Source organism: Barbus barbus (genome assembly GCF_936440315.1).
Source record: "Barbus barbus genome assembly, chromosome: 46".
Taxonomy (NCBI): Eukaryota; Metazoa; Chordata; class Actinopteri; order Cypriniformes; family Cyprinidae; genus Barbus; species Barbus barbus.
In genome coordinates, this window is record NC_136724.1 from 7826586 (window position 1) to 7853812 (window position 27227).

Genomic DNA, 27227 nt, shown 5'->3' on the forward strand with positions numbered 1-27227 from the left:
GACTCCAGATTACATGACAAAAATTGTAGTCAGTAACGTAATCCATTACATTACAAATTTTAAGTAATATAATCAGATTACTTTTGGATTACTTTTAGATTACTTTTGATTTAACTTGTTTATCACAATGATTTTAAATAGCATTATCTTGTACCATAATGATGTAAAAAATGCAAAGAGTAAGAAAACTTGTTCCATTCATTGTAATTTACAACATGATCGTGCATTAAACATTATATTAGATCAAGGTTTCTCAAACAGGGTTTGTAAAGGAACTGCAGGGGAATGTTGTTTCTTATGCTCAAATAGCATTTAAAAAGCTTATTTTTCAGGCTAGACCAGCCAATGCTCATGCGGAGTCATAATAACTTAAGACTGCTCATGTGCATTGGCTGGTCTAGTCAGGTTTCTATGGGAAATTTGGCTCTTTCATTTAGAAGGTGGGACTATTCCTCCATATTGTGCGTTGTAGTTTCTCCCATTCATAAGTATAGGAGTGAACCATCTTTGTATTTCTATAGTCTCTGTTTTAAATAAAACACTTACTAAAAAATGTTTTTTTGTTGTTTGTTTTTTTACCTGCATGCCAGGTGATCATTAATCAAAGAAACCGTGAACATGCAAATGTGATACTTAATTATTGAAATATTTATTTTAAAATCTCAGGGGTACTTAAAGCAAATATATTTGGTGAAATAAAGTTTAGATGGCAAAATTTTTTGGAATGCCTGCATTACATGTGACTAAGAAATAACGTGAATATGTGCATTTTAATTAGTTATAATAAATAATACGTTGTTAAAAAAAAAACAAATTCAAATAAAAATGAATGTATTCATCAGTAGTTGATGCAATGTTGAAACCCTTCTTAAACCTGAAATTATTTTTGTAAATCCAGTGGTCTTAATGCTGTCGCCACCTGACTAATGACTGCTCTTTGTGTGAATGTCCACAAAGCTGGACTATATATACATATATAATATGTATATAATCGGTAGGCTATTTTAGAAAGGAACATTTAAAAGATGAAAAAGAGAAATTAGGGAGAATCAATTAATGATGAATAATTTATTGCTATTGTGTGAATTATATGTAATCATGTAATCCATAAAAAAGTAACTCTACTCTGATTACGAGTATTTTAAAATGTAATTTACTCTAATTACAATACTTAATTTTTGGAATCTGATTACGTAATCCAGATTACATGTAATCAGTTACTACCCAGCTCTGATGACATCATAATGGAAAATGCACTGATCTATATAAAGATTAATATAGATTAGTGGGCAAGATGAGAACTTGGATAAGGTTTGTCCAAGAAGTTGCTATATCTGTCCCTAAACTTTTGAAAAAGGTGATGGGGAAGTCACTAAATCTAGCTACAAAATTGCTAAATTGGCAGCACTGGATATGAAGGAGCACTTGATAATTACAGACAGGTTTGTTTTATCAGGGTTGGAACTGAACTCTGCAGGAAGGTAGATCTCCAAGAACAGGGTTGGGCACCCCTTTTCTAACAAAACAGACCAAATACTCTGACTCAACCTATATATCTAGAAAAAAAAAAAGTGTTTTTTGTTTTTAAAGAACCAGTTTGTCTGTTAGCATTTGCCAAGACTTGCAATAGGGTGTAACAAATTATGGCTCGGGTCTGTACCATTAATATACAGGTTATTGGCTATTTAAACAAGTGGGCAAACCCTTTGCTATGCCCACTGGTTGCAGTAGGAAATATGTCAGGGGTGGGCAACTCTGGCCCTTGATCCACTTTCCTGCTGAGTTTAGCTCCAACCCTTATCAAACACACTGTAGCAAGCTAATCAAGTTGCCCAGCCCTGACACCATCAAAAAAAAAAATTGTCAAACATTTTCATGGGGTATTTAACAGGGTTACAAATGTATTTTATATAGCATTTTTCATGGGACTTGACATCTATACCTAAGAATCCATGGCTGATAATGAAGACTTATTAGTGCTATGACCTGTTATAAGATCCTACATCTCATTCAATACATTCAATAACACACTGAATGGTTTAATCAGCATGTCAGATTAAGATAAGGCGTCTTTTGTCGATCAATAAATGATTTTAGGGGATATTACAGAACATTTTCTTGTCATTATTACACATATTTGGCAATTCATCTCTAAAGTAGATACTGTACTCTATAACAGAGGTGTTTATTTTGAATCAGAGTATGACAAATGTTTTTCCACAATTATTGTTCAGCATTTACATTTGATTCAGAGGAACATATGTAAAACAAAGATACAAAACAGTTAAAAAGTTATATTCTAATTTATAAAATTGTATTTTGATTATCAGATTATTATGGCTGCTATTGCGCTAGTGTTCAGCATAAGTGAATTGAGAAGAGAAGAGCATTCCATTGGCCATATCGTGGCATCACTGCAGCTTCTGTTTGGAGTTGGCTCCGTTGAGAGAGGATGAAAGGCCATTGGAATGACTGTTTTTAAGTTCTCCAACCTTAGCAATTCTGCCCTCCAGCTTCCTCTTTCTGTATGTCTGCAGAAAAAAAAGCCATTTTTGTTTAACAGCTGATAAGACTGGAAGCATGATCCAAACAACAATAGGCAGCATTTTAGGCAGAGCGATTAAAATGTGCTGCTCTAACCAATATCAACTTCATAGGAAACCTAAAGGCCTTTTCACACCGAGCATGAAATGATTGCTCGCCTTCCGCTAATTCACGTCTGCACGCTAGGTGGCGCCGACCAATGCATTTTTCCTCAGATATGTTTTCTATATTAATTTAACATCACCCGCTGCTCAATATAGCATTAAATTAAGATAAACAAAGTTTGGTTCTATACCAGAAACACAAACTATCTATAATGCTTACAAGAAAATTCTACATCCTAAAATATAATTAGAAGTACAATTAGCATCAAGCTACACTTGAAAATGTAATTAATGTATTTGCTTACCCACTTTAAACTATCATCGACTGCTTGTAAGAACTTCCGATTGTGATCTATTGATTTTGATTCTATAATAAGCAGACACATGCACTTGCTAATATTTGTCATAAACATCCTTTATTGCTATAAAAATACCATGACCTGCATACAAAATGCATAAAGAAAATATATTGCCATAATCATGTCTATTTGCTTTCATATTTCATGTGTAGAAAAATGTTTCACTTTTTTTTATTTTTTTATTTTTTAATGCGGAAGATCTTGAGCGTGACTGGGCTCTGACCAGGTGTGTCTCACTCATACTGGAAACTGAAGCTGCGGGCTCTTTGATCGCCCCCTGGTGGCTGGCTGCAGTTCAGGTCATAAACCCCACCCTCTCCATGTAAACGAATGGGACTTGAGTCATAACAAAAAAATTACACTTCCAATACAATTTTCCAAAATATGATTTTGGTCATTTAAGGTAGTTATCACGCTGATATATATTCAATTGTTCGTTTTTGTGGTAAGTTTGATTTTAGCTAGTAATTTGATGCTATAAAAATGGGGCGTGTCGTTATGGTTGATTGGGTACGTGGGAGTTTGATTCCGCGGCTCCACCCCATGACTCTACTGCGCAGACTCGGGCTCCAAACGAATCTCTACTGCGCAGACTCGGGCTCCAAATGACGTCATTTACTCACGACGGCAACGGCCATACTGAGATGTTTTGGCTTCACTTTTCTATAGTGGAAGAAAGCGGAGGCGCGTCGTCCATCTCTTTTTATAGTCTATGGCTCTGACTCATAACACTCGCGCACGTGGAAGAAAATGGGCGCTGTTCGAGAATTAATAGAAATGTTATTAGAAATGTTATTAGAAATGTTATCACTCTTCCAGTGATTTTGGATTGACTTTACGGAGCCCTTCCGTGTTTTCTGAGTCTAAGTTTAAATCTAGTTTATCTCATTTACCGCCCGAGTCATTCGTATCTTTATCCTAGCCTGTGTATCTCGTTTCTTGTCTGATCTCTGCCTGCCCTGAAGTTTATAGCCTACCTTGGATCTCTCTTTAGTCTTGTCGTTTTGTACTCTGTTTGCTCCTGCCTGGACTATTACTCACATTATCGGATTACCCCTCTTGTCAAGCCCTCTGTATACTGTTCGCCGATCGGAGACCCACGCTTGCCCTAGGAATACACTTTGTCTTGCCTGATATGTACCTGTTTGCCACTGTTTGAACCAAGCCTGTTATGACCAAATAAATCCTCAAAGTCAAATAAATGCCTGCAAATTTATCTCGTTCGTCCTGTAACAATAGCACACGTACGTCTGCAAGATGTCTGTTAAAGATCGCTTTATCTGGAAAGCATCTGCTGTGTATAGACATCTAAAAGACACCTTTAAAGTCCGCGTGAACCGGAAGTTTGCGACCGTTTTTGCTTCCATATTGTGACGTACTTCCGAGAGAAACAGAATATTGAATGAGGAAAATAGAGGGCATGGCTTGTTTTTTCTACTGCGAATTGATTGGATGTAGTAAAGTAGGCGTTCCATTCAGAAATTAACTGACCGTTGGAGTGACGTGGTTAAGGATGTTACACTCATGCCCAAGCCTTCAAACTGATGTCATCAGAGAAGGCCCGTCATTTTAGAGGGGAGGAGTATTTTCAGATTTTGATTAAAGATTACCAAGACAAACTATTTTTTTCAGCGGTTTAACTTGCACGGATTAATTTTTAACATCAAGACTAGCAATGTGCGATAGTAAAGTAAATAAAGTCAATTTTGATTTCATGCCGACTTTAAGATGTCAGTTTTACATACATTCTAAATCTTAAAACATCTTTAAAACATTTTCTAAATGTCTATTTGACATCTAATAAGAAATGTCCTATAGACATATTAAGGATAAGCAAACACTCTAAAAATAAGTCTTGCTGATGTAAATGCACCACAGACGTGTGCAGCATTGAAACCCTCGTGGAGCTAAATTCTCCAGGACATTGGACCTTGAGGGCCAGAATCATCCTCAAGTTTATATTTACTAAAGAATAGGTCATTTTAGATTACAAAAATAGATTACAATTTTTTTAAATTAGTGGAAGTTCTGAGTAGTACCTGCATGTAGAAGTTGGCAAACAGGACAACAAGTGTGCACATGTAGAAGGTTTGAAATTTCAAACAACCCAGAGGGAAGCCACAAGGAATGACCCATGCGCTTACTGTGTGTGTAATAGTCAGTAAAAACTGAACCTGAGGTAAAAAAGAGAACATTATTGGGAGACAATCATAGAACACATGGAATACAATAAAAATAACAGAACAGAATATAAAGTCCCATGAGGACATAAGCATAAAAATGTGAAGGGCAATGGAAATGTAAGAGAATAGTGTAGTTGGATAGAACGGTTGCACACTGACCAGCTGAGCTTGCGTGAGGTAGCGTTTCCACCACAGATATTTATGCATGGATGGAATGGTTGACAAACCATAGTAAGAATACATGAGGATATGGATGAAACTGTTTAGCAGTGGCCCAAAGAAACCTGGACAAAGATTTTGCATTAAACAGTTTGAACTAAAAAAATAAGCTATATATATATATATATATATATATATATATATATATATATATATATATATATATAAAAAAAATACTTTAAGGGGTAACGGTGCACATATTTGTCCCAAAAATGTTGGTATTACATAGGGCTGAGTTTTGACACAAATTTCACGATTCGATTCTCATTCACAAGCTTTCGATTCGATTACCAATTTGATTCGATTCAATTCAATATCGATTATTTGGGATATATATCAAGTACAGTACATGCCAAATTTCCACAAGGAAAAAAGATCTCTCAACTAATGGTGTAAAATATACATGAGAGTCAGTTGGTACTAAAAACTGACTGATTTGAAGGCTATACAACTACTAAAATTACATTGAATGAAGTTTTTACAATAATAAATTTTTATATATATATAAATATAAATGTTTAAATGGTGGCTGTCATAAAACCTTGATGGATTTATTCAAACATAAATTAAACATTGAAGAATAGTAAAAATTATAATGAATGTTATATGGTGCATATATTTAGCAAAATGCCCCTTTCTACAGTTTATTTTTCTCTCTGACTAATGAGTTTATGGTCATAAAATATATTTTTTTCTGAGGTAAATGTGACGTTACGTGACATTGTTTAAAAGAGATTCATGTATCATACATTCATTATAGTAATGTCTTTGCGCGGCTGAAACAGAGATTGAGCGATTACATGAGACAGGATACAGATTGTAAAGTTGTACACTTTCTTTTAACTTGCCTTCGAATGTTTAGTTATGTTAATTTGTGCTGAAACTATGGCAAAACGGCTTGCCATACAGAAACTGGTATTAATGTGGAGGAGGTGATCAGTTCGAGTCTGTCCTCGCTGCAGCCTGTAGCACAATGACGTACTGGATCAGATCCAATACGTAGTGGATGTTTTAAGCGCATGCACAGTATTTGATTTTCATGCACATGCGCAAAGTGGGGCTGTCATTAAAGTTAGTATTACATGTAAATTAAACTGTAATTACGAAATATATAGGTGTGTTTCACAGGCTTACGCAAATTAAAGTATACTGTGATTTTAAACCTGTAGCGCAACTTTTTGTAGTTTTGAATGAACAAGTTTAATTTTTATTAGTTTGCTTCGTTTTGGAAATACAAATCTACTAATTACAATTTAGTTTGTTCTTTATGAAACAATGGGTTCTATTGTCTTTTTTTTTTCCATTATAGTCTTATAGCTCTGTCAATAATTTGTTCATGAATCAAATATTATTTTTCGTTCTCACTCTCTGTGCTATAGGCCTACGTGACAGAGTATAAAAGTTATAGGCCTACTAAAATATGCGGACATCTTTTTTTATAACGTATAAAAATGAAAAGAAGAAAAACAATCCTGTCAGTCAGGGTTCCGTTAGCCAGGTCAATCCTATGTCCTACAAATAAATACACACATGGTCGGGGACAAGCTAACAAAGATGACAATTTAAATATTTTGTGTGTTATTCATATGCAAGTTAAATCCCTGGAGATAGATCTAATGGCTAAAGACATATTTATTTTACTAGGGCCATTACTTTTCACGCTTTACTTGTTACTCTTGGGAGATATTATCAGGAGACATGGTGTTAGCTTTCACTGTTATGCTGATGATACTCAGCTCTATATTTCTTTGCGGCCCAGTGAAACACACCAAATTGAGAAACTAACGGAATGCATAGTCGATATAAAAAACTGGATGACGAGTAACTTCTTATTGCTAAATTCTGAAAAAACAGAGGTGTTATTTATCAGACCTAAAAAGCCCACATGTAATAACCTAGAACACCATCTAACACTTGGCGGCTGCTCTGTCAATTCTTCTTCATCAGTTAGGAACCTAGGTGTGCTGTTTGATAGCAATTTTTCATTTGAAAGCCATGTTTCTAGCATCTGTAAAACTGCGTTTTTCCATCTCAAAAACATATCTAAATTGCGACCTATCCTCTCAACGTCAAATGCAGAAATACTAATTCATGTGTTTATGACCTCAAGGTTAGACTATTATAATGCTTTATTGGGTGGTTGCTCTACACGCTTGATCAACAAATTACAGTTGGTCCAAAATGCAGCAGCTAAAGTCCTTACTAGAACCAGGAAGTACGACCATATTAGCCCAATTCTGTCAACACTGCATTGGCTCCCTATCAAACATTGTATAGATTTTAAAATCTTGTTAATTACTTATAAAGCCCTGAATGGCTTAGCTCCTCAGTAACTGAGCGAGCTCTTATCACATTATAGTCCTCCACGTCTGCTGCGTTCTCAAAACTCTGGCCATTTGATAATACCTAGAATATCAAAATCGACTGCGGGCGGCAGATCCTTTTCCTATTTAGCACCCAAACTCTGGAACAATCTACCTAACACTGTTTGGGAGGCAGACACACTCTGTCAGTTTAAATCTAGATTAAAGACACATTTCTTTAACCTGGCTTACACATAACACACTAATACACTTCTATTATTCAAATCTGTTGAAGGATTGTTAGGCTGCATTAATTAGATCAACCGGAACCGGGAACACTCCCCATAACACATGATGTACTCGTTACATCATAAGAAGAATGGCATCTACGCTAATATTTGTCTGTTTCTATTCTGTTTCTCAGTCCGTGTCCGGATCAGATGGTGGATTGGCACCGGGAGATGATGTATGTAGCCCTGATCGTCTGCGGAGGCCGGACACCTGGATGAGCCCTGGGGACATATCCCCAGTGAAGACCTCAGCTTAAAATACAATAAAACTTAAAATAAAACAAATAACTAAAAATATTATAAAATACCAAACTATATCATACTATTATTGTTAGAAATTGCAACAATATAAAAATAGAAATATAATACATTTATACATTTCAAATTTTAATTAAAACAATAAGTAAACAATAATATCCTGGCCAGAGGAGAACTGGCCCCCCGACTGAGCCTGGTTTCTCCCAAGTTTTTTTTTCCCCATTCTGTCACAGAGGGAGGTGTGGTTCCTTGCCACTGTCGCCTCTGGCTTGTTCAGTTGGGGACACTTAATTTCTAGCGATTATCGTCAATTTGATTTCACAGATACTATTTAAACTAAACTGAGCTAGACAATAACATCTCTGAATTCAATAATGAAATGCCTTTAACTGAAAATGTAATGTTTAATCTTATTATTATACATTACTGACACTCTATCCTCCAATTTGATACTGTTAAGTGCTTTGACACAATCTGTATTGTTAAAAGCGCTTTATAAATAAAGGTGACTTGACTTGACTTGACATACCATCCATTCCATTACGAGAGCGCTCTCTCTCTCTCTCTCTCTCTCTCTCTCTCTCTCTCTCTCTTTGAGTGTTTTGTATTGTATCATCAGACGATGTGTGAAAAGCAACTAATAAAACATTTATGTTGCCTGACTGAGGCGTTATTAGCGAGGTAAAGTCTTATTATAAATGTAATGGTTTTTTAAAAATTATTATTAGCCTATTGAAAATGTTTGTAATAGCTATATAAACAAAATGGATCGGCATTAATTTAATATCCCCTATGCAATTTAAATAAACATGACGGATACAATCAAAAAGACATTTAGTTAAGTCTGTCAGAGTGATGTATATCTTTATAATTAGCTATTTACAGTGCAACATCTGCATATTAAGAGTTCATTTGCAAAAACAGATAACTATGTTTTTAACAATTCTCAAAAATCATGTTTCTTCATTGTGCATTCCAATTAATGTCAATCAAACTGCAGTTGGGTTATTTTGACTAGGTTAAAAATAACAAAAAAAACCTGCTAATTAACACAACAAAACACAATAAAAACATAATATAATAAAAAACATGATTTTTTAAAATTTAAAGAAACGGAGGTATCTGTTTTTGCAAATAAACTCTTTGTATCATGTTACAGTGCTTATTGTATCCTTATAATAATGAATACAGCACTGATTTGGGCTTCCTGGCGATAACATATGAAATGAAAAAAAACAACACCAAAAAACTTTGAAGTCGCCAGTAAAAGCACCGTGGATGAATTTAGACATTAAAGTTTTAACATTGTAATGTAATGTAGGTCATCGCGTATTGTAATGTAGATCAAAAACCCTTAATTGCTACATGTACTGCGTTAGACTTCACTTAGACTAAGTCGCTTTGGATAAAAGCGTCTGCAAAATGATTAAATGTAAATAAAAATATGAATTTATTTGAGACCTATACAGCGCATGCACGTAAAACATCCACTACGTATTGGATCTGATCCAGTACGTCATCGTGCTACAGGCTGCAGCGAGGACCTCTTGATCAGTTCACGTGCGCCTCGCGCTGCCATGTCTGTTGAACTGAGACGCTACAGCGATCTGTCACTCCACATTTAAACAGCGCCAAAACGGCATTTATTGTTTGAATACTGCAATACAATGGACAGCATTTGAAATCTGAGACATTGTTTCATATTAAAAGTACCAAAGCACAATGCTTATTGCGATTTATTGGATGGGAGGTGCCCTTCAATGTTCAGTCCATTAAATGAAAACAGGCTAGACTAATTGATTCTTGGGATTTAAGAATCGATATCGTTCCGTAAAAATGAGAGTCGATTAATATCGAGATATCTATATTTTTTATCCAGCCCTAGTATTACAGGACTTTCAGTTCAGTATGCATGAGTACTAAACAAATACAGCACTGTTTTAACCACTGCACATGGAAATTTAGATACTGATATTGCATAATTGATATTGAAAGTCTAAGCTGTTTCAATTGATGCATGAATGAAACTTCTCTAAACATTTAGTGTGCCTCTCATCCAATTATAGCAATAAGATTTGTGTTTTGTTACTTTCAATAAGAAACAAAGTCTCACCTTTCAAATCCTGTCCATTTTATCAGGAAATTCACACAATAAATGCCATTTTGATATGTAATGTGACTGATATGTAGCGATATCAAAATCTCACGTACGATAATAGGAAAACAGACTTAACGAAGGGATTAAGTCATATTGTGCTTTTGATTTGAGTTCGTTTGACAGATACTGTGACCTTTTATGTTAGAATAAGAAGTTTAAATATATTTTAAAAACTACACTTTTTGCCTAGAAGACCTATTGTTTCATATCGTCATGTGGCCGCGATAATATCGAGACCGTTTTGTTATCGCGATATCACAATATTAATAATATTATTACATCCCTAGACATGACAGATCACTGTATAAGCTCCTTTGTTCAAATGGCAGCATATAAACCTTCTTGTTTACTAGAAGTTGTAGCATGAAACAAACATTAATAACTATCTCAGGTCTCATGAAATAACTCAATGGGTGTTTCAACCGTGGAAAGACATCAGTAAAACAGCTTGTAAACAATATGCCATGGTTATCAATATATATACCGAAAACATACTGAACCGTGACTTCAAAACCAAAGTACGTACCAAAACGTTTGTGTACCAGTATACCCTTTTAATATATATCACGTCAAAGATGAAAAGGGGTTTTCAAGCCTCAATATAATAAATTTAATACGGCTTCTACGGCATTAATATGGCTTTTTATGTACATTAGAATGTGTCCTGTTTAATTATAATTTTTTACTATGATTTACAGAAGGTAACAACTGTTACTAAATTTAACATATAATATAAAAAATGCTGTCCATTTATCAGCAACTTTTATATAATACATTTTGTATGAACACTTTTTTTGCATTTAATATGCTTTATATGTATATAAAATCACTTTAATAAATTGTATTTTATGTGGACACCAAAATGTCTTGTATTATAAACAAATAAAGTCTTCACATTTCTTTCAATACTATTCCAGAGAAAAAGAAAAACAAAACTATATAATGTATATCACAAAAAATACTTTAACTTTTTAAAAAAGTATTTATCATATATTAATATAAATATACACTATTAAAGGGTTAGTTCACCCACAAATGAAAATTCTGTCATTAATTACTCACCCTCATGTCGTTTCAAACCCGTAAGACCTTCGTTCATCTTTGGAACACAAATTAAGATATTTTTGAAGGACTCTGAGAGCTGTCTGACCCTCCTATAGACAGCAATACAACTGAAATGTTCCAAAGTCCAGAAACGTAGCAAGGAGATCGGTAAAATCGCGTCTCGTACTGTATCGCGTATCTTCTCAGTGTGTGCACTTGCTTGGCCATTTTTAGTGATAAACAGGAAAGTGGGTTCAAGCACCAGCAAAAGACAGTGTAAAGAAATAGTCTTTAAGAGAAGCAGTCTATCAGCGGAAGTTAAAAACAGCTCGTAAGTGTATTTACTTGTCTCATTAGTGTTTAGCGCATTTGCCGTTGCTAGGAAACGCTTATTTTGTTTACTGTATTGAGCCTTGCTGAAATCGCGTTTGGTCTCGTACTGTATCGCGTATCTTGTCAGTGTGTGCACTTGCTTGGCCATTTTTAGTGATAAACAGGAAAGTGGGTTCAGCTGAATTGTAATAGTGATTTGTTAGAAGGGGTATAAAATTGGTTATTATACCGCGGCAGCCCTTGTGTAAAGCCCTCCTAGTGTGAAGACCATCGACTCTACCGTACGACTCCACCGGACAGGGACACCGGCAGAGGACATAAGTATCGACTTTTAATTATCCTATATTATTCCTACTACTTGTTTCACTTCTGTTTTAGTTTTTATAACCTATTCTTACTATGTGTTTCCAGATCAATACTATCACTACCACTCGCAAGCCACGCATCACACACTGTAGACAGCACAATCCTATCAACCTGCGCACTTTGCCTATGTCTGCTAATACATTACTTTCTTTTTCTATTGGTCTCTGGAATTGTCAGTCTGCTGTCAACAAAGCTGATTTCATTACTTCCATTACTAGTCATTCAAGTTTAAATCTCATGGCCCTGACAGAGACCTGGATCAAACCAGAAGACAATGTTACACCTGCAGCACTCTCCAATAATTTCTCCTTTTTCCACCCCCCCACCCCCGTTTGACTGGAAGAGGTGGAGGTACTAGTCTGCTCATCTCTAATAATTGGACATTTACTCCTTTACCTTCTCTGAGTATCAACAGCTCTTTTGAATCACATTCGGTTACTATTACCTACCCTCTAAAAATAAATTTTGTAGTTGTTTATCGTCCTCCAGGATCACTAGGTAACTTTGTGGATGAATTAGATTTATTGCTCTCATCCTTTCCTGAGGATGGTACTCCCTTTGTCTTACTTGGAGACTTCAACATCCACCTAGATAAACCTCAGGCTGCAGACTTCCACACTCTGCTTCCTTGATCTCAAGAGAGTGCTAACTACGGCTACTCACAAATCAGGCAACCAACTGGACCTTATTTACACACGACACTGCTCCACTGATCATGTGCTGGTTACTCCACTACACCACTCAGATCACTTCCTCCTCACTCTTAACCTAAACATGATTCCTGACACATCACATACCCCTCCACATGTCACTTTTCGACGTAACTTGCGTTCACTCTCACCCTCCCGGCTATCTGCTATGGTTTCATCACTTCCTCCCCCAAAACAGTTATCCTCTCTTGATGCTAACAGTGCTACTGATACTTTCTGTTCCACTCTGACGTCTTGTTTAAATACTTTCTGCCCCTTATCTTCCAAGCCGGCCCGTACCACCCCTTCTGCCCCTTGGCTATCTGATGTTCTCCGCGAACATCGTTCTAAATTCATCTGCCCCTTGGCTATCTGATGTTCTCCGCGAACATCGTTCTAAATTCAGGGCCGCAGAAAGGGTATGGCGCAAATCACGAAATCCTTCTGACCTTAATTTATATCGATCACTCCTCTCTGACTTCTCTGCTAATGTTTCCACTGATAAAAGGACATACTATCATGACAAAATTAACAATTCGCCTAACTCTCGCATGCTCTTTAAAACATTTTCCTCCCTCCTTTGTCCTCCTCCTCCTCCTCCTTCATCATATCTAACAGCTGACGACTTTGCCACATTCTTCAGTAATAAAATTACAAACCTCACTGCACAATTTTCCACACCACAATCTATCAAACATATCTTTCCAGCAAACATACACTCGCTCACATCCTTCTCTCCACTCTCTGAGGCAGAGGTCTCTAAACTCATCCTTTCCAGTCATCCTACTACCTGTCCGCTTGATCCTATTCCATCTCATCTCCTTCAAGTCATTTCTCCTGCAGTTGTACCTGCACTCACTCACATCGTTAATACATCCCTTCACACTGGAATTTTTCCCTCAGCATTTAAACAGGCTCGTATAACTCCACTTCTTAAAAAACCCACTCTTAACCCAACTCTTTTAGGGAACTATAGACCGGTTTCCCTTCTTCCTTTCATTGCAAAAACACTTGAACGAGTTGTGTTCAACCAAGTCTCTGTCTTTCTCGCACAGGACAACCTCCTGGACAGTAATCAATCTGGCTTCAAAAGTGGACATTCGACCGAAACTGCCTTGCTTTCTGTTGTTGAAGCCCTAAGACTTGCAAAAGCGGCTTCCAAATCTTCATTACTTATCTTGCTGGATCTGTCTGCTGCTTTTGATACGGTCAACCATCAGATCCTCTTGTCAACCCTATTGAGAAAGGGCATCTCAGGAACCGCACTCCAGTGGTTTGAGTCTTACCTCTCTGATAGGTCCTTCAAAGTATCTTGGAGAGGTGAGGTATCCAAGTCGCAACATCTAACTACTGGGGTGCCTCAGGGCTCAGTTCTTGGACCACTTCTCTTTTCTGTCTACATGGCATCACTAGGTTCTGTCATTCAGAAACATGGCTTTTCATATCACTGCTATGCTGATGGCACTCAACTCTACCTCTCATTCCATCCTGATGATCCGACGATAGCTGCTCGCATCTCAGCATGTCTAACAGACATTTCTTGCTGGATGATGGACCATCACCTTCAACTCAACCTAGCTAAGACAGAACTGCTTGTAGTTCATCAATTTGCACTGGCTACCAATAGCTGCTCGCATTAAATTCAAGGCATTAATGTTTGCCTACAGAACCACCACTGGCTCTGCACCCCTTTACCAAAATTCATTAATTCAGACTTATATGCCCTCTAGAAGCTTGCGTTCTTCAAGTGAACGACGCATTATTGTACCATCCCAAAGACACAAAAAAACACTTTCACAGACTTTTTCATTAACTGTTCCCATCTGGTGGAATGACCTGCCCAATTCAATCCGTGTAGCCGAATCCTTACCCATCTTCAAGAAACGGCTAAAAATTCATCTGTTCCATCTTTACTTGACCCTCTAACTCTAGCACTCTCTATTCTAATTTAATTTTATCTGTCTTTTTATAAAAAAAGAAAATAATAATAAAATAAAATAAATTAAAAATAAAAATAAATAAATAAAAATTAATAATAATAATATGTATCTGTACTGTGTTAGGCTAACTGAGACTTGTAATAGCACTTGCACGTTGTCGCACTTTTGTTGGTTTTGATTGCTTCTTATGTCCTCATTTGTAAGTTGCTTTGGATAAAAGCGTCTGCTAAATGACTAAATAAAAAAAAAAATAAAAAAAAAAAAAATCCATGTGACATCAGGGGTTCAACCGTAATTTTACGAAGCTATGAGAATACTTTTTGTGCGCAAAAGAAAAAAAAAAAGACTTTATTCAACAATTTGTCTCCCCAGCGTCACCCTAGCGGCATTTTGGAGAGTATCTGCTGGACGTAAACAGTGTTTGCGGTTCTGTGTCAGCTGCGTCATGGCAGCATGATCTCCTTGCTACATTTCTGGACTTGGGAACATTTCAGTTGTATTGCTGTCTTTAGGAGGGTCAGACAGCTCTCAGATTCCATCAAAAATATCTTAATTTGTGTTCTAAAGATGAACGAAGGTCTTAGAGGTTTGAAACGACATGAGGGTGAGTAATTAATGACAGAATTTTTATTTTTGGGTGAACTAGCCCTTTAATTTTTACATTATTTGCATTATTATTTTATACTGATTATTGCTTAAACATAAAACAAAATCTAAGCTCATTTTTTAAATATCCTAATACTGTTTGACACATTTCCTCACATCAATACTGTCTCTTAAACCTGTTACCTTTCCTTGATGTAACTTTGTCCTTCCCACTCACTTACTCTGTCCACAGGGTATCCAGTTAAGGACACACCACCAGATGTTAAACATAGAGGCATGATGATACACATGCAGGAAACTGATCTGGATGTTTTTCTTCCTCAGCACAATGAAGATGGTGTCCAGAAATTCAATCAGCTTGGAGAAATAGTACCACCACAGAACTTTTGCTACCTACCCATGCAAAATGTGACATTTTTAGTGCAGGTTAAATGCAATGACATATATATGACAATGACTTATTCACATAGTGTAATCTGTATTATTACTGTTTTTGATGTATACCTTGAATATTATTAACTCTACAAGTATAGACAGATAGATATATGCTGTTTTTCTTACTCACCCTGATATCTGCTTCACCAGCTTCATGCAGTCCCTGACATTGAAGATGATAACCGGCCGACCAAACTGATGATATCAACTACCAAACATATGAAACACAACTTTAGGTAAGAACAACAGACACCAACAGACCTACGTTGCTACTGTGAGACACAAACATACATGTAAACATACTGTATGCGCACTTACCTCGACCAGCATGTATAAAGACAACATAGTAATAGAAAAGTTGTACAGCAGTAAAACATTTTTCAGTGAGTATGCTGGTCTGTTTCTCATATATTTTGTTCCCAGGTAGATTGTTAGGAGGTAGGTGATGGTGAGCAAGAATGTTGGTGTGTAGGAATCCAGCAGGAGCCATCCTCTCACACGAGTATCTGACATCAAACACACACATCATATACTGTTTACAGCATCTTTATTATATTTTATAGAATTTACTTAAAATTATTATAATAACTTTGGCTTAATCTAGTTAACAAAACTGATTCTTCTTCTTTAGGTGACATGCCATATTGTTATATTATAGGCATTATATTTGGTGATGTAAACCAGGTCAGCTTTAGCATTTAGTCCCTGCTGGCAGATGACTATATAACCATAAGTATATGACTACGGAAGCCAAAAAGCTATTTCTTTATCTTTAAATGATGTAATTTGGTAGAAGACGGACCAAATAAAAGGTAAAACTATAAAAAGATTAAAAAATACTAGCATCAGTCGACATTTTTTACTAATAATCTAATCTTTACAATGTTCACACTCCAGAGAAAACACATTATTTTTAATTATTGTTTTTTAGATGATAACATACTAATAAGTCTTCTTATGTCATATTGACATATAGTTTGAGTAACTTGAGCACACTTTATTTGTATTGGCAGTGAATAAGTGAATGTTTAATCTCTTTACACCTCACCACCTGGAAGATTTCTTTCTTCATAAGAAATATCCTGATTTTCAATCGTTTTCAATAATTTATAGTTATTTTAAGGCCCCCTTTAAACTATGCTGAGGCCTCCTAGCATCCCTAGCCTCCTGGTTGAGAATTGCTGATTTATTGTCAGATTAGATCAGATTTGACCTGCCCTGTTGCTTCAGTGTGGAGAAATATTAAGAATGTTAAAAAGAAAAGATTACCTACATTTCACTGCTGGTTATACTCTGTATAATTGTGTATGTGACAAATAAAAAATCTTGAATCTTGAAGAAAAAAATCATAAAAAAAAAAAAGTGTAGAAAGAAAATTCATGTTTTTGGTTCATCATGTAATATTTTTGATTGTTAGGACGATGATCACTTTTTCACCATGTTTGATGTTTTCCTCCCTTATTTGTTGAGTTAATTTCCATTTTGTTTAAAGAGTACAGGTCAAGAGCATGGTTTTATGTTAAATGAGTCCATGTTTCAAATACAAATATAACTGCACAATTGTAAACTGTAGTGACTGATAATTTGTTTTTGTTTTTTGTTTTTGTTTTTTTAAATACAGCTAAATCTAACAATTGAATATTTTATTTTCCAAATGACATTGTTTATTGAAAAATGCAGAAAAATGATTGTTTAATGTCAAATGATCTAATCGGGTTTTGATACGTTTTTTAAAAGCTATGCTACTCGCTTACCATATAAATGGGTAGTTTTTAGGTGTTGTGTTTTGTTTTCCTCAAAAACAAACAAACAAACAAATAAAAAATGCAGCTTTTTAATGTTTAAGGTCTGTTTCAGTGTAAGTCACATGGATTTTTAATGTTCTTGTGTTTCCTGTTTTCTTCCTGTTTACATTGCTTATTGCTTTGTTCCCCTTACTTTTTTTACCCCATGGTTAACCAATATGTTCACCAATATGTTCAGAAAGGATTGCAGAACTAACTGTGACATCAGACTCTGAACTTATGTAAATTCGGATATCATCAGCATAAAAATAATGCACAAGACCATATTTCCTAATGATTTGACCCAGAGGAAGCATATAAATACTAAATAGTATGGGACCCAAATCAGAACCCTGAGGGACACTGTATTGGACCTGACTAATGTATGATTTGTTGTTTCCCAGAACAACAAACTGGGATCTATTTGTAAGGTAGTATCTCAACCATTCAAACACAGTGCCAGAGATACCGAGCCATGTCTTTAGTCCTCTTATGATCAGTGGGACCCCTGTGGAGAGGGTGAGTAGCTTCAAGTACCTCGGTGTAAACATCTCCGAGAACCTGACTTGGACTACACACATCCAAACACAGGTTAAGAAAGCCAGGCAAAGACTGTACCATCTACGACAGCTGAGGAAATTCAGGGTCTCACCAGCAATCCTGAAAACTTTCTATTCAGGGACCATAGAAAGTGTATTGACTCAGTGCATCTCAGTGTGGTATGGAAACAGCTCAAATCAGGAATGCAAAGCTCTACAGAGAGTTGTGCGCTTAGCTGAGCGCATCTCAGAGTCTGCTCTCCCCTCTCTGTAGGACATCTACCGCAAACGCTGCAAAAATAGAGCTGTCAAAATCAAGGACTCAAATCACCCTGGTAACCGACTATTCACTTTGCTTCCATCTGGTAAGTGCTTCCGTAGCCTGGTGGCAAAAACTGAGAGACTTAGGAGGAGCTTCTTCCCCCAGGCCATCAGGCTCCTAAACTCTAACTCTGTGTCATAACATCACTTGACTCCATGTAAATCTTGAATCTAGTCTTTCAAGTAATATAGAGTGACACAATGTGTCAAATGCAAACCAAAGCAGTCTCAGTACTGTGCCCTGATCCAAAACCAGATTGGAAAGGTTCTAAAATCTTGTTTAATGACAAATGAGAATGTAGTTGTGCCATAACAACACATTCCAGGACTTTAGCCAAAAAAGGAAGATTTGAAATGGGCCTGTAATTTGTAAGATCAGACATATCACATCCAGGCTTTTTAAGGACTGTGATAGCTGCAGCCTTAAATTCACACGGATCAATCCCAGTGATAAGAGAAGTGCTAACAATATTTAATATGAGGGGACTGAGACCTAAGAATGGTAGTTGGAACAGGGTCAAGAATACAAGTGGTTGAATTCATTGTCAACACTAATTTTGAGATGTCATCAATGGTAATTGTTGCAAAACTAGAAAACAAAATCGTAGGAATACTAGGTGGAAGAACCTCAGGGAGGACTAAGCTGGGGGAAGAACCAATAAATTTATAGACAGATTAAATTTTATCCACAAAAAAAAGAAACTTGTTACACTGCTGAACAGAAGAACATGTGGGTGGCTTGTTTGGTTTTAAAATGTTGTTAATTGTCTTAAAAATTGGAAACATTGTGTTAGTTTTCACTGTTATGCTGATGATACTCAGCTCCATATTTCTTCACAGCCTGACAAAACATACCAATTCACAAAACAGAATGCATAGTTGATGTAATAATTTGATGACTAGTACTTTCCTACTGGTAAATTCTGACAAAAAACCAACAAAAAAAACAAAACAGAGGTGTTAATTATAGGACCAAAAACCAAAGACCACCTTCATCAGGAACCAAGGTGGGCTATTTGATAGCAATCTTTCATTTGAAAGCCACGTTTCTAACATTTGTAAAACATATGCTTTCAATGTCAAATGCAGAAATGTTAATTAATGCATTCATGACCTCAAGGCTAGATAACTGTAATGGTTTATTGGGTGGTTGCTCTGCTTGTTTAATAAACAAATCCAGCAAATCCATTAAAGTATTTTTAGACTGCATTAATTAGGTTAATTGGAACTGGGAACACTTCTCATAACACCCAATGTACTTGTTTCGTTGTAAGAAGAATGGCATTTATGCTAAAAATAGTTTAGTTCTTATTCCGAGGTCACCATAGTCACCCATAACCAGATCAGATGGTCTCCATAGTCACCTGCATTCAGTCCGTATCCAGAATAGATGGTGGATCAGAATCTAGAGATGAACACAACAGCCCTAAATGTCAGCATAGACCATGATAACAAGATGAGCCCAAGAGATAGATCCCCTGCAAAGACCTTGTCAACTAGACAGCCATCGGCACAAATCCTAAGCTCCTAACAGCTCCTCTGTATCACATTCAGTCACTATTACCCACCCTTTTAAAATCCATTTTGTAGTTGTTTATCAACCCCCAGGACCACAAGGTAACTTCTTGGATGAATTAGATGTGCTGCTCTCATCCTTTCCTGAGGATGGTACACCCCTAGTTATGCTTGGAGACTTCAGTATCCACCTAGATAAACCTCAATCTGCAGACTTGACACTAGACACTCTGCTTGCCTCTTTTGATCTCAAGATTGTGTTAACTACGGCTACTTACAAATCAGGCAACCAACTGGACCTTATTTACACACGACACTGCTCTACTGATCATGTGCTGGTTACTCTATTGCACACCTCGGATCACTTCCTCCTCACTCTTAACCTCAACATGGTTCCTGACACAACACATACCCCTCCACATGTCATCATTTGACATAACCTATGCTTACTTTCACCCTCCCGGCTATCTGCTATTCATCTTCGCTTCCTCCCCCTGAACAGTTAGCATCTCTTGATGCTAACAGTGCTACTGATACTTTCTGCTCCACTCTTATATTTTGTTTAGACACTGTCTGCCCCTTGTCTTCCAGGCCAGCCCATACCACCCCTTCTGCCCCTTGGCTGTCTAATGTTCTCTGCGAACATTGTTCTAAACTCAGGGCTGCTGAAAGGGTGTGGCACAAATCAAAAAAATCCTACTGCCCTTAATGTGTATCAGTCACTCCTCTCTTCCTTCTCTGCTAATGTCTCCACTGCTAAAAGGACATAATATCATAAAATTAACAATTTATCTAACTCTTGCACGCTCTTTAAAACCTTTTGCTCCCTCCTTTGTCTTCCTCCTCCCCCTTCTTCATCAACTCTAACAGCTGACGACTTTGCAACGTTCTTGATAAATAAAATTAAAACCATCAGTGCACAATTTTCCACACCACAATCTGTCAAGCACATCTTACCAGCAAACATACACTCGTTCACATCTTTCTCTTCACTCTCTGAGGCTGAAGTCTCCGAACTCATCCTTTCTAATCATCCTTCTACTTGTCTGCTTGATCCTATTCCATCTAATCTCCTTCAAGCTATTTCTCCTGCAGTTGTACCTGCACTGACTCACACCATTAATACATCCCTTCAGACTGGTGTTTTTCCCTAAGCATTTAGACAGGCTCGTATAACCCCAGTACTTAAGAAACCATCTCGGTTACGTATGTAACCATGGTTCCCCGAGTAGGGAACGAGATGCTGCGATGACGTCATCGCTTTGGGAACACCCTCGGTGTGACGAATGTCTGAAGCCCTTATACCATCACGCCAATTTATTGGCCAAATAGCGCATGGCAACGCCCCTACGCATACGTACCGTATGCTATATCAGCGTTCCGCGCGCTATTTCATCAGATTTCCAAATGACGAAGGAAGCGCTATCAAGGTACGGAACGGCCCTCATCGCAGCATCTCGTTCCCTACTCGGGGAACCATGGTTACATACGTAACCGAGATGTTCCCCTTCCTAGGTTCACTCAATGCTGCGATGACGTCATCGCTTTGGGAACGCTATACCATAACGCCTGACGTACCTTAGATAGCTGGAGACCAAGGAAGCGTCTGCTCAAGCGGATAAGACCCGGGAGCCAGGAGCCATCCTCACATCCAAACTGTAGAACTTGATGAAAGTGCTAGGAGAGGACCAACCTGCCGCAGCACAAACATCCTCTATTGACGATCCTCTCAGAAGGGCCTGAGAAGAAGCCACTGCTCTTGTGGAGTGAGCACGTAATCCCAGAGGCGAAGTCAAGCCACGCGCCTCGTAGGCAAGCGAGATAGCCTCAACTATCCAGTGTGACATTCGCTGTTTGGTGACAGCGGAGCCTTTGCTCTTACCACCAAAACACACAAACAGCTGGTCAGATCCACGCCAATGAGCTGTGCGGTCTACATAGATTCTTAATGCCCTCACCGGACAAAGATCCATGTTACCTGACTCCGCGTCAGCATGGGAGAAAGCCTCCAAAACCACTTGTTGGAAACGAAATGGATTCGAAGCAACCTTAGGAATATAGTCCGGCCTGGGTCGCAATAAAACCTTCACTAGCCCTGGGGCGAAGTCCATACACGAAGGGCTGATAGATAGAGCCTGTAAGTCCCCTACTCTTTTGAGGGAGGATAAAGCCAGCAAAAGAACGGTCTTGAGAGTCAACAACTTGACTGCCACAGACTCCAATGGCTCAAAAGGATGGCCCGATAGGCCTTCCAAAACTACTGAAAGATCCCAAGAAGGTACTCGCGTTGGGCGGAAAGGCCTAAGCCATCTCGCACCCTGCATAAAGCGTGATACCAAAAGATGACGACCCACTGAAACACCTCCTACAAGTGCATGTCCCGCGGATATGGCCGCTACATACACTTTGAGAGTAGCGGGGGTCACTCCTTCAGAAAAACGACTCTGAAGAAACTCCAGCACTGAACCAATGGGGCAATGAACTGGATCCAGGGCACGTTGTCTACACCACGAAGTAAAGAGTCTCCACTTGAAAGCATATAAGCGTCTCGTGGAGGGAGCTCTAGAATTAATAATAGTGTCAGTAGTCTCAGCTGAGAGACCAGAACACACTAACGCATTCCGCTCAGGGGCCACACCCATAGCTTCCATAAATCCGGCCGAGGGTGCCAAATCTTGCCCCGAGCTTGAGTCAACAGATCGTGTCTGAGGGGAACCTCCCAAGGAGGGCCGACCGACAGACTGACCAGATCTGAAAACCACGACTGGGTAGGCCACCACGGAGCCACCAACAACAGGCGCTCCACTCTGTCCAATCGTATCCTGAGTAGAACTACTGGGAGCAGCCGGACAGGGGGAAAAGCGTACAGACTGGTTCTGGGCCATTCGTGGGCCAAAGCATCCAGACCCAGAGGTGATGGGGGAGACAGGGAAAACCAGAGCGGGCAGTGCGTAGTCATGCTCGAAGCAAATAGATCCACTTCCGCTCGTCCGAACTTCTGCCATATGAGATTCACCACTTGAGGGTGAAGTCTCCATTCCCCGTCGTTCAGTCTCTGCCTCGAGAGCAGGTCTGCTCCTGAGTTCAGGTGACCTGGGATATGGACTGCTCTGACTGACAGGAATTTGGTCCGAGCCCAAAGAAGAACACACCTCGCCAGCCTGTACAGGGGGCGAGAATGTAATCCCCTTTGACGATTCAGGTATGAAACTACGGTCATGTTGTCCGTCCTGACCAACACATGACAGCCTGTCAACTGTGGTAAGAACCGCCTGAGAGCCAGGAAGACTGCTAGTAATTCCAAACGATTTATGTGCCAACTCCGCTGCTCCTCTGACCAGAGTCCCCGGACTGGGCACCCTTGATGGACCGCCCCCCAGCCCGTCAGTGTCGTGATAGTCTTGCGACGAGGACACGTTCCCATCTGGACTCCTTTCTGAAGGAAATGGGGTCTTTTCCACGGTTTTAGAGAACGAAAACCTCTGCGTGTCACCGTAATTCTGCGTAACGGATGACAATGAGGTGAAATGTCCTGGCTCTTGGTCCACCACTGAAACGGTCGCATATGGAGCAGGCCCAGCTGGACTACAGGGGACGCTGCCGCCATCAGACCCAACAACCTGAGACACAAGCCTACATGGACTAGACGTCCCGTCTTGAAATGACTGAGACAGGTCTGTAATGACTGCACACGTGCGGGAGACAGACGTGCCTGCATCGTGCGAGAATCCATGTCTACCCCCAAAAACGTTGTTTGCTGGCGAGGCAGCAGAACACTCTTTCGTGGGTTCGTTCGTAGCCCCAGACTCCGTAGATGATCGAGCACCGAGTCTCGATGTCTCAGTGCCTGATCCTGGGATTGAGCTAATATAAGCCAATCGTCTAAGTAGTTCAAAATTCGGACGCCCCGGAGCCGTAACGGGGCCAGGGCTGCGTCCATACATTTTGTAAATGTTCGGGGGGCCAGAGCCAGTCCAAACGGAAGAACACAGTACTGGTAAGCTTTGCCCTCGAAAGCGAACCTGAGGAACTTCCTGTGTCTCTTGACGATCTGGATGTGAAAGTAGGCATCCTTTAGATCGATGGTCACAAACCAATCTCGGGGTTGGATCTGAGACAAAATGGACTTTACTGTTAGCATCTTGAACTTGCTCACTCTGAGCGCAAGATTCAAACGACGCAAGTCCAGAATTGGACGCAAACCACCATCTTTTTTGGGAACAGCAAAATACCGGCTGTAAAAACCCGACTCCATCTGAGTGGGGTGTAATTCCTCTATAGCCCCTTTCTCCAGGAGTAACACGATTTCCTGACGTAACACCGCGGCCTGCCCAGGACGTACAGTCGTGGGAAGAATCCCGCTGAAAGGGGTTGGCCCTTTCCGAAATTGTATGGTGTAACCGTGTCGAATGGTGCGTAGAACCCATTGCGAGACGTTGGGCAAGCATTTCCACGCGGCCCAAAAGTCTGCTAGAGGTTTTAGATGCTCTATGTCTGGCTGTAGTTGAGCTACAGGTGTCAGGACATCTGACTGCGGAAAGCTTCTCGCGTCCGCGAGAACAGGTAGCACAGGTGGAGCTGATAACAATCTCTCCTGAGTTTCTTGCATAGGGTCCCGAAGCAACTGAGTGGCGGGAACCTCTATAACAGGGTGTCCGAGAGCCCTGTCGGGCCGGCCCAACACCCCAAGGGTACGGGCTTTGAAGGCCGTCATAAACGGGCCATGCTCGCATGGCCCTTGGGCTTTTGCTCGAACTCTGAAGGCTGTGGCGCGCAGAGTGTCTGAGGAGGTGCTCGCCTTGAGGACCCAGTCTAAAACCGCCCGAGGCGCAGAAAGCGGCGGAACAGTTGAGATCTGAGTCGGGAGGCCACATTGAGAGAGGCGGATACGCTTGTGCGGTCCAACCAAACTCTCCGAAGGAGGGCCTGGCCTCCGAAGACGAGCGAAGGAATCAGGAGCTGCTACTAGGAGCCTGAGAACGAGAGGCCATGGCCGTCGAGCTCAGGTCTATCCGTTTGCGCTGACGTGGGCGAATGGGTGGACGAGACCTAGGACCCCAATCCTTCCGAGGGGGTGCCATAGGCGATGGTTCCCTACGCTGAACCTCCTGATGACGGTGTAGAGAGGATGAACGTGAACGAACCATGGGTGGTTGACGTTCTGCTTCCCTGGGCCTACGTGGAATGAGCTGGCGAAAAGCGGCAGACTGTTGTTTTGCTGCCCGAAACTTTTCCACCACAGTGGTGACTGTAACCCATCTCTTTTGGAGAGTGAGAGACCAGTTTCCCTTCTTCCTTTCATTTCAAAAACATTTGAACGAGCTGTGTTCTACCAAGTCTCTGCCTTTCTCACACAGAACAACCTCCTCGACAGCAACCAGTCTGGTTTCAGAAGTGGACATTCAACCAAGACTGCCTTGCTCTCAGTTGTTGAAGCCCTAAGACTAGCAAGAGCGGATTCCAAATCTTCAATACTTATCTTGCTGGATCTGTCCGCTGCTTTTGACACGGTTAACCACCAGATCCTTCTGTCAACCCTATTGGCAAAGGGCATCTCAGGAACCGCACTCCAGTGGTTTGAGTCTTACCTATCAGATAGGTCTTTCAAGGTATTTTGGAGAGGTGAGGTGTCCAGTCGCAACATCTAATTACTGGGGTGCCTCAGGGCTCAGTTTTTGGACCACTTCTCTTCTCCATCTATATGGCATCACTAGGTTCTGTCATTCAGAAACATGGCTTTTCTTATCACTGCTATGCTGATGACACTCAAATCTACCTCTCATTCCATCCTGATGAGTCGACGATAGCTGCTTGTATCTTAGCTTGTCTAACAGATATTTCTTGCTGGATGAAGGACCATCACCTTCAACTCAACCTTGCTTATTCAAAAAAAAGAAATTGTGAGCTCAAACTTGATTTTTACCACTATTTTGAAGTTACTGTACTCTGCTTTTGCATTGTCTGCAAAAAGTGAGAAGTCACACCAAGGCAAAAGGCAGTAACTTCCACATTATCAACATTTGGTTGCTGATCACCATTTACAAAATCATTACAGTAACACCTGTATAAAATCTAGTGATCATGGGCTATCTCATATAGGCTATTGCATATAGTACTGTATTATTATTATTATTATTATTATTATTATTTGACTGTAACAAGCAGACAAAGTTAAACATGTGAGTGGATACCGTTTTGCAACCAATTTATTTGCTATGCTCAGTAACGTAAAAGAATGCTAGACATAGCATAATTGCTTTTATATTGACTTGAATGAAATATCCTAACCTAAAAGTACGACTTGTGGATTTATGTGAATGGCAGCAAGCAGGAATAATGCTCAGAATGCTTGTGGATTAAACATCTCCGATGACTTTCATCGCCATGGATTGATTTTATCAGGTTACAAGAAAAGGTGGGATATGGATTTAACTGCGAACACAGCAAAAAAAAAAAAAAAAAATGGCTTATCGTACTTAGTATTTTTGTCTTGTTTCTAGTCAAAATTTACTTAATTTAGTTTTTTTCCCCTCGAAACAAGACTAAATATCTTACGTCATTTTGCTTATCTAGTAAAATTATCTTGATTTAAGAATTTTTAGATATTTTGACTAGAAACAAAAATACTAAATAAGATAAGCCATTTTTTGCAGTTAACTGCAACTGATTTTATGATTGATCATGCTTCATGATATGGCATTGGAGTCCACACATGTCCAACTAGAAGTGACAGCCTGGTGAATAATCTGCATTATAAAAAGGAAAAAAAAAATTAAAGGCTATTCACGATTACGTTTTGGTGTCAAGGTATCTAGTCTTTACAGTGCTTTGTTATACAGGTATTACGTTGTTTGGTAGACCATGATCTACCAAATTCATTTGTCTACACTGTAATTTAAATGCGGACTTTAATGGACAGTAAAAAAAAAAGGCAGAAGACAGTATAACTCCAAGCCGGCACCGTAACTTAATTTTGACACACAGTTAAACAAAGTCAGGAAGCCATAACTCAATTTGAGCGTTCCAAAGCGAAAGAGCCGTAACTGGTGTTATGCGGTGTCCTGCCTTGGTTTCTCTGGGGCTTTTCGAAGTTACGGTTGAGACCACCCATTATTTTCTAGGAAAAACAACAAAATTGACTCAAGATACTTATGCACATGATAAAGGATGTCTTGAATGTCCCAAAAATGTCAATAACTAATTTTCGACCAAAATCAAGTTAAGGTATTTTGCCTTT

At 39.1% G+C, this 27227-nt stretch overlaps 1 protein-coding gene across 1 annotated transcript in view; it reads right to left on the reverse strand.

Moving 5' to 3' along the window:
• Positions 1 to 2170: 2170 nt before the first annotated feature.
• The window catches only part of LOC306865138 (very long chain fatty acid elongase 2-like), a 64502-nt gene continuing 39445 nt past the window's right edge, over positions 2171 to 27227 (reverse strand). The window contains exons 3-8 of the mRNA XM_079409541.1: positions 16150 to 16337; positions 15962 to 16039; positions 15618 to 15789; positions 5350 to 5474; positions 5047 to 5181; positions 2171 to 2531 (exon numbers count right to left, since the gene is read on the reverse strand). Of these exons, the coding sequence (XP_079265667.1) occupies positions 2412 to 2531; positions 5047 to 5181; positions 5350 to 5474; positions 15618 to 15789; positions 15962 to 16039; positions 16150 to 16337 (818 nt within the window). The 3' untranslated portion in view covers positions 2171 to 2411. The remainder of the gene's footprint in view (positions 2532 to 5046; positions 5182 to 5349; positions 5475 to 15617; positions 15790 to 15961; positions 16040 to 16149; positions 16338 to 27227) is intronic.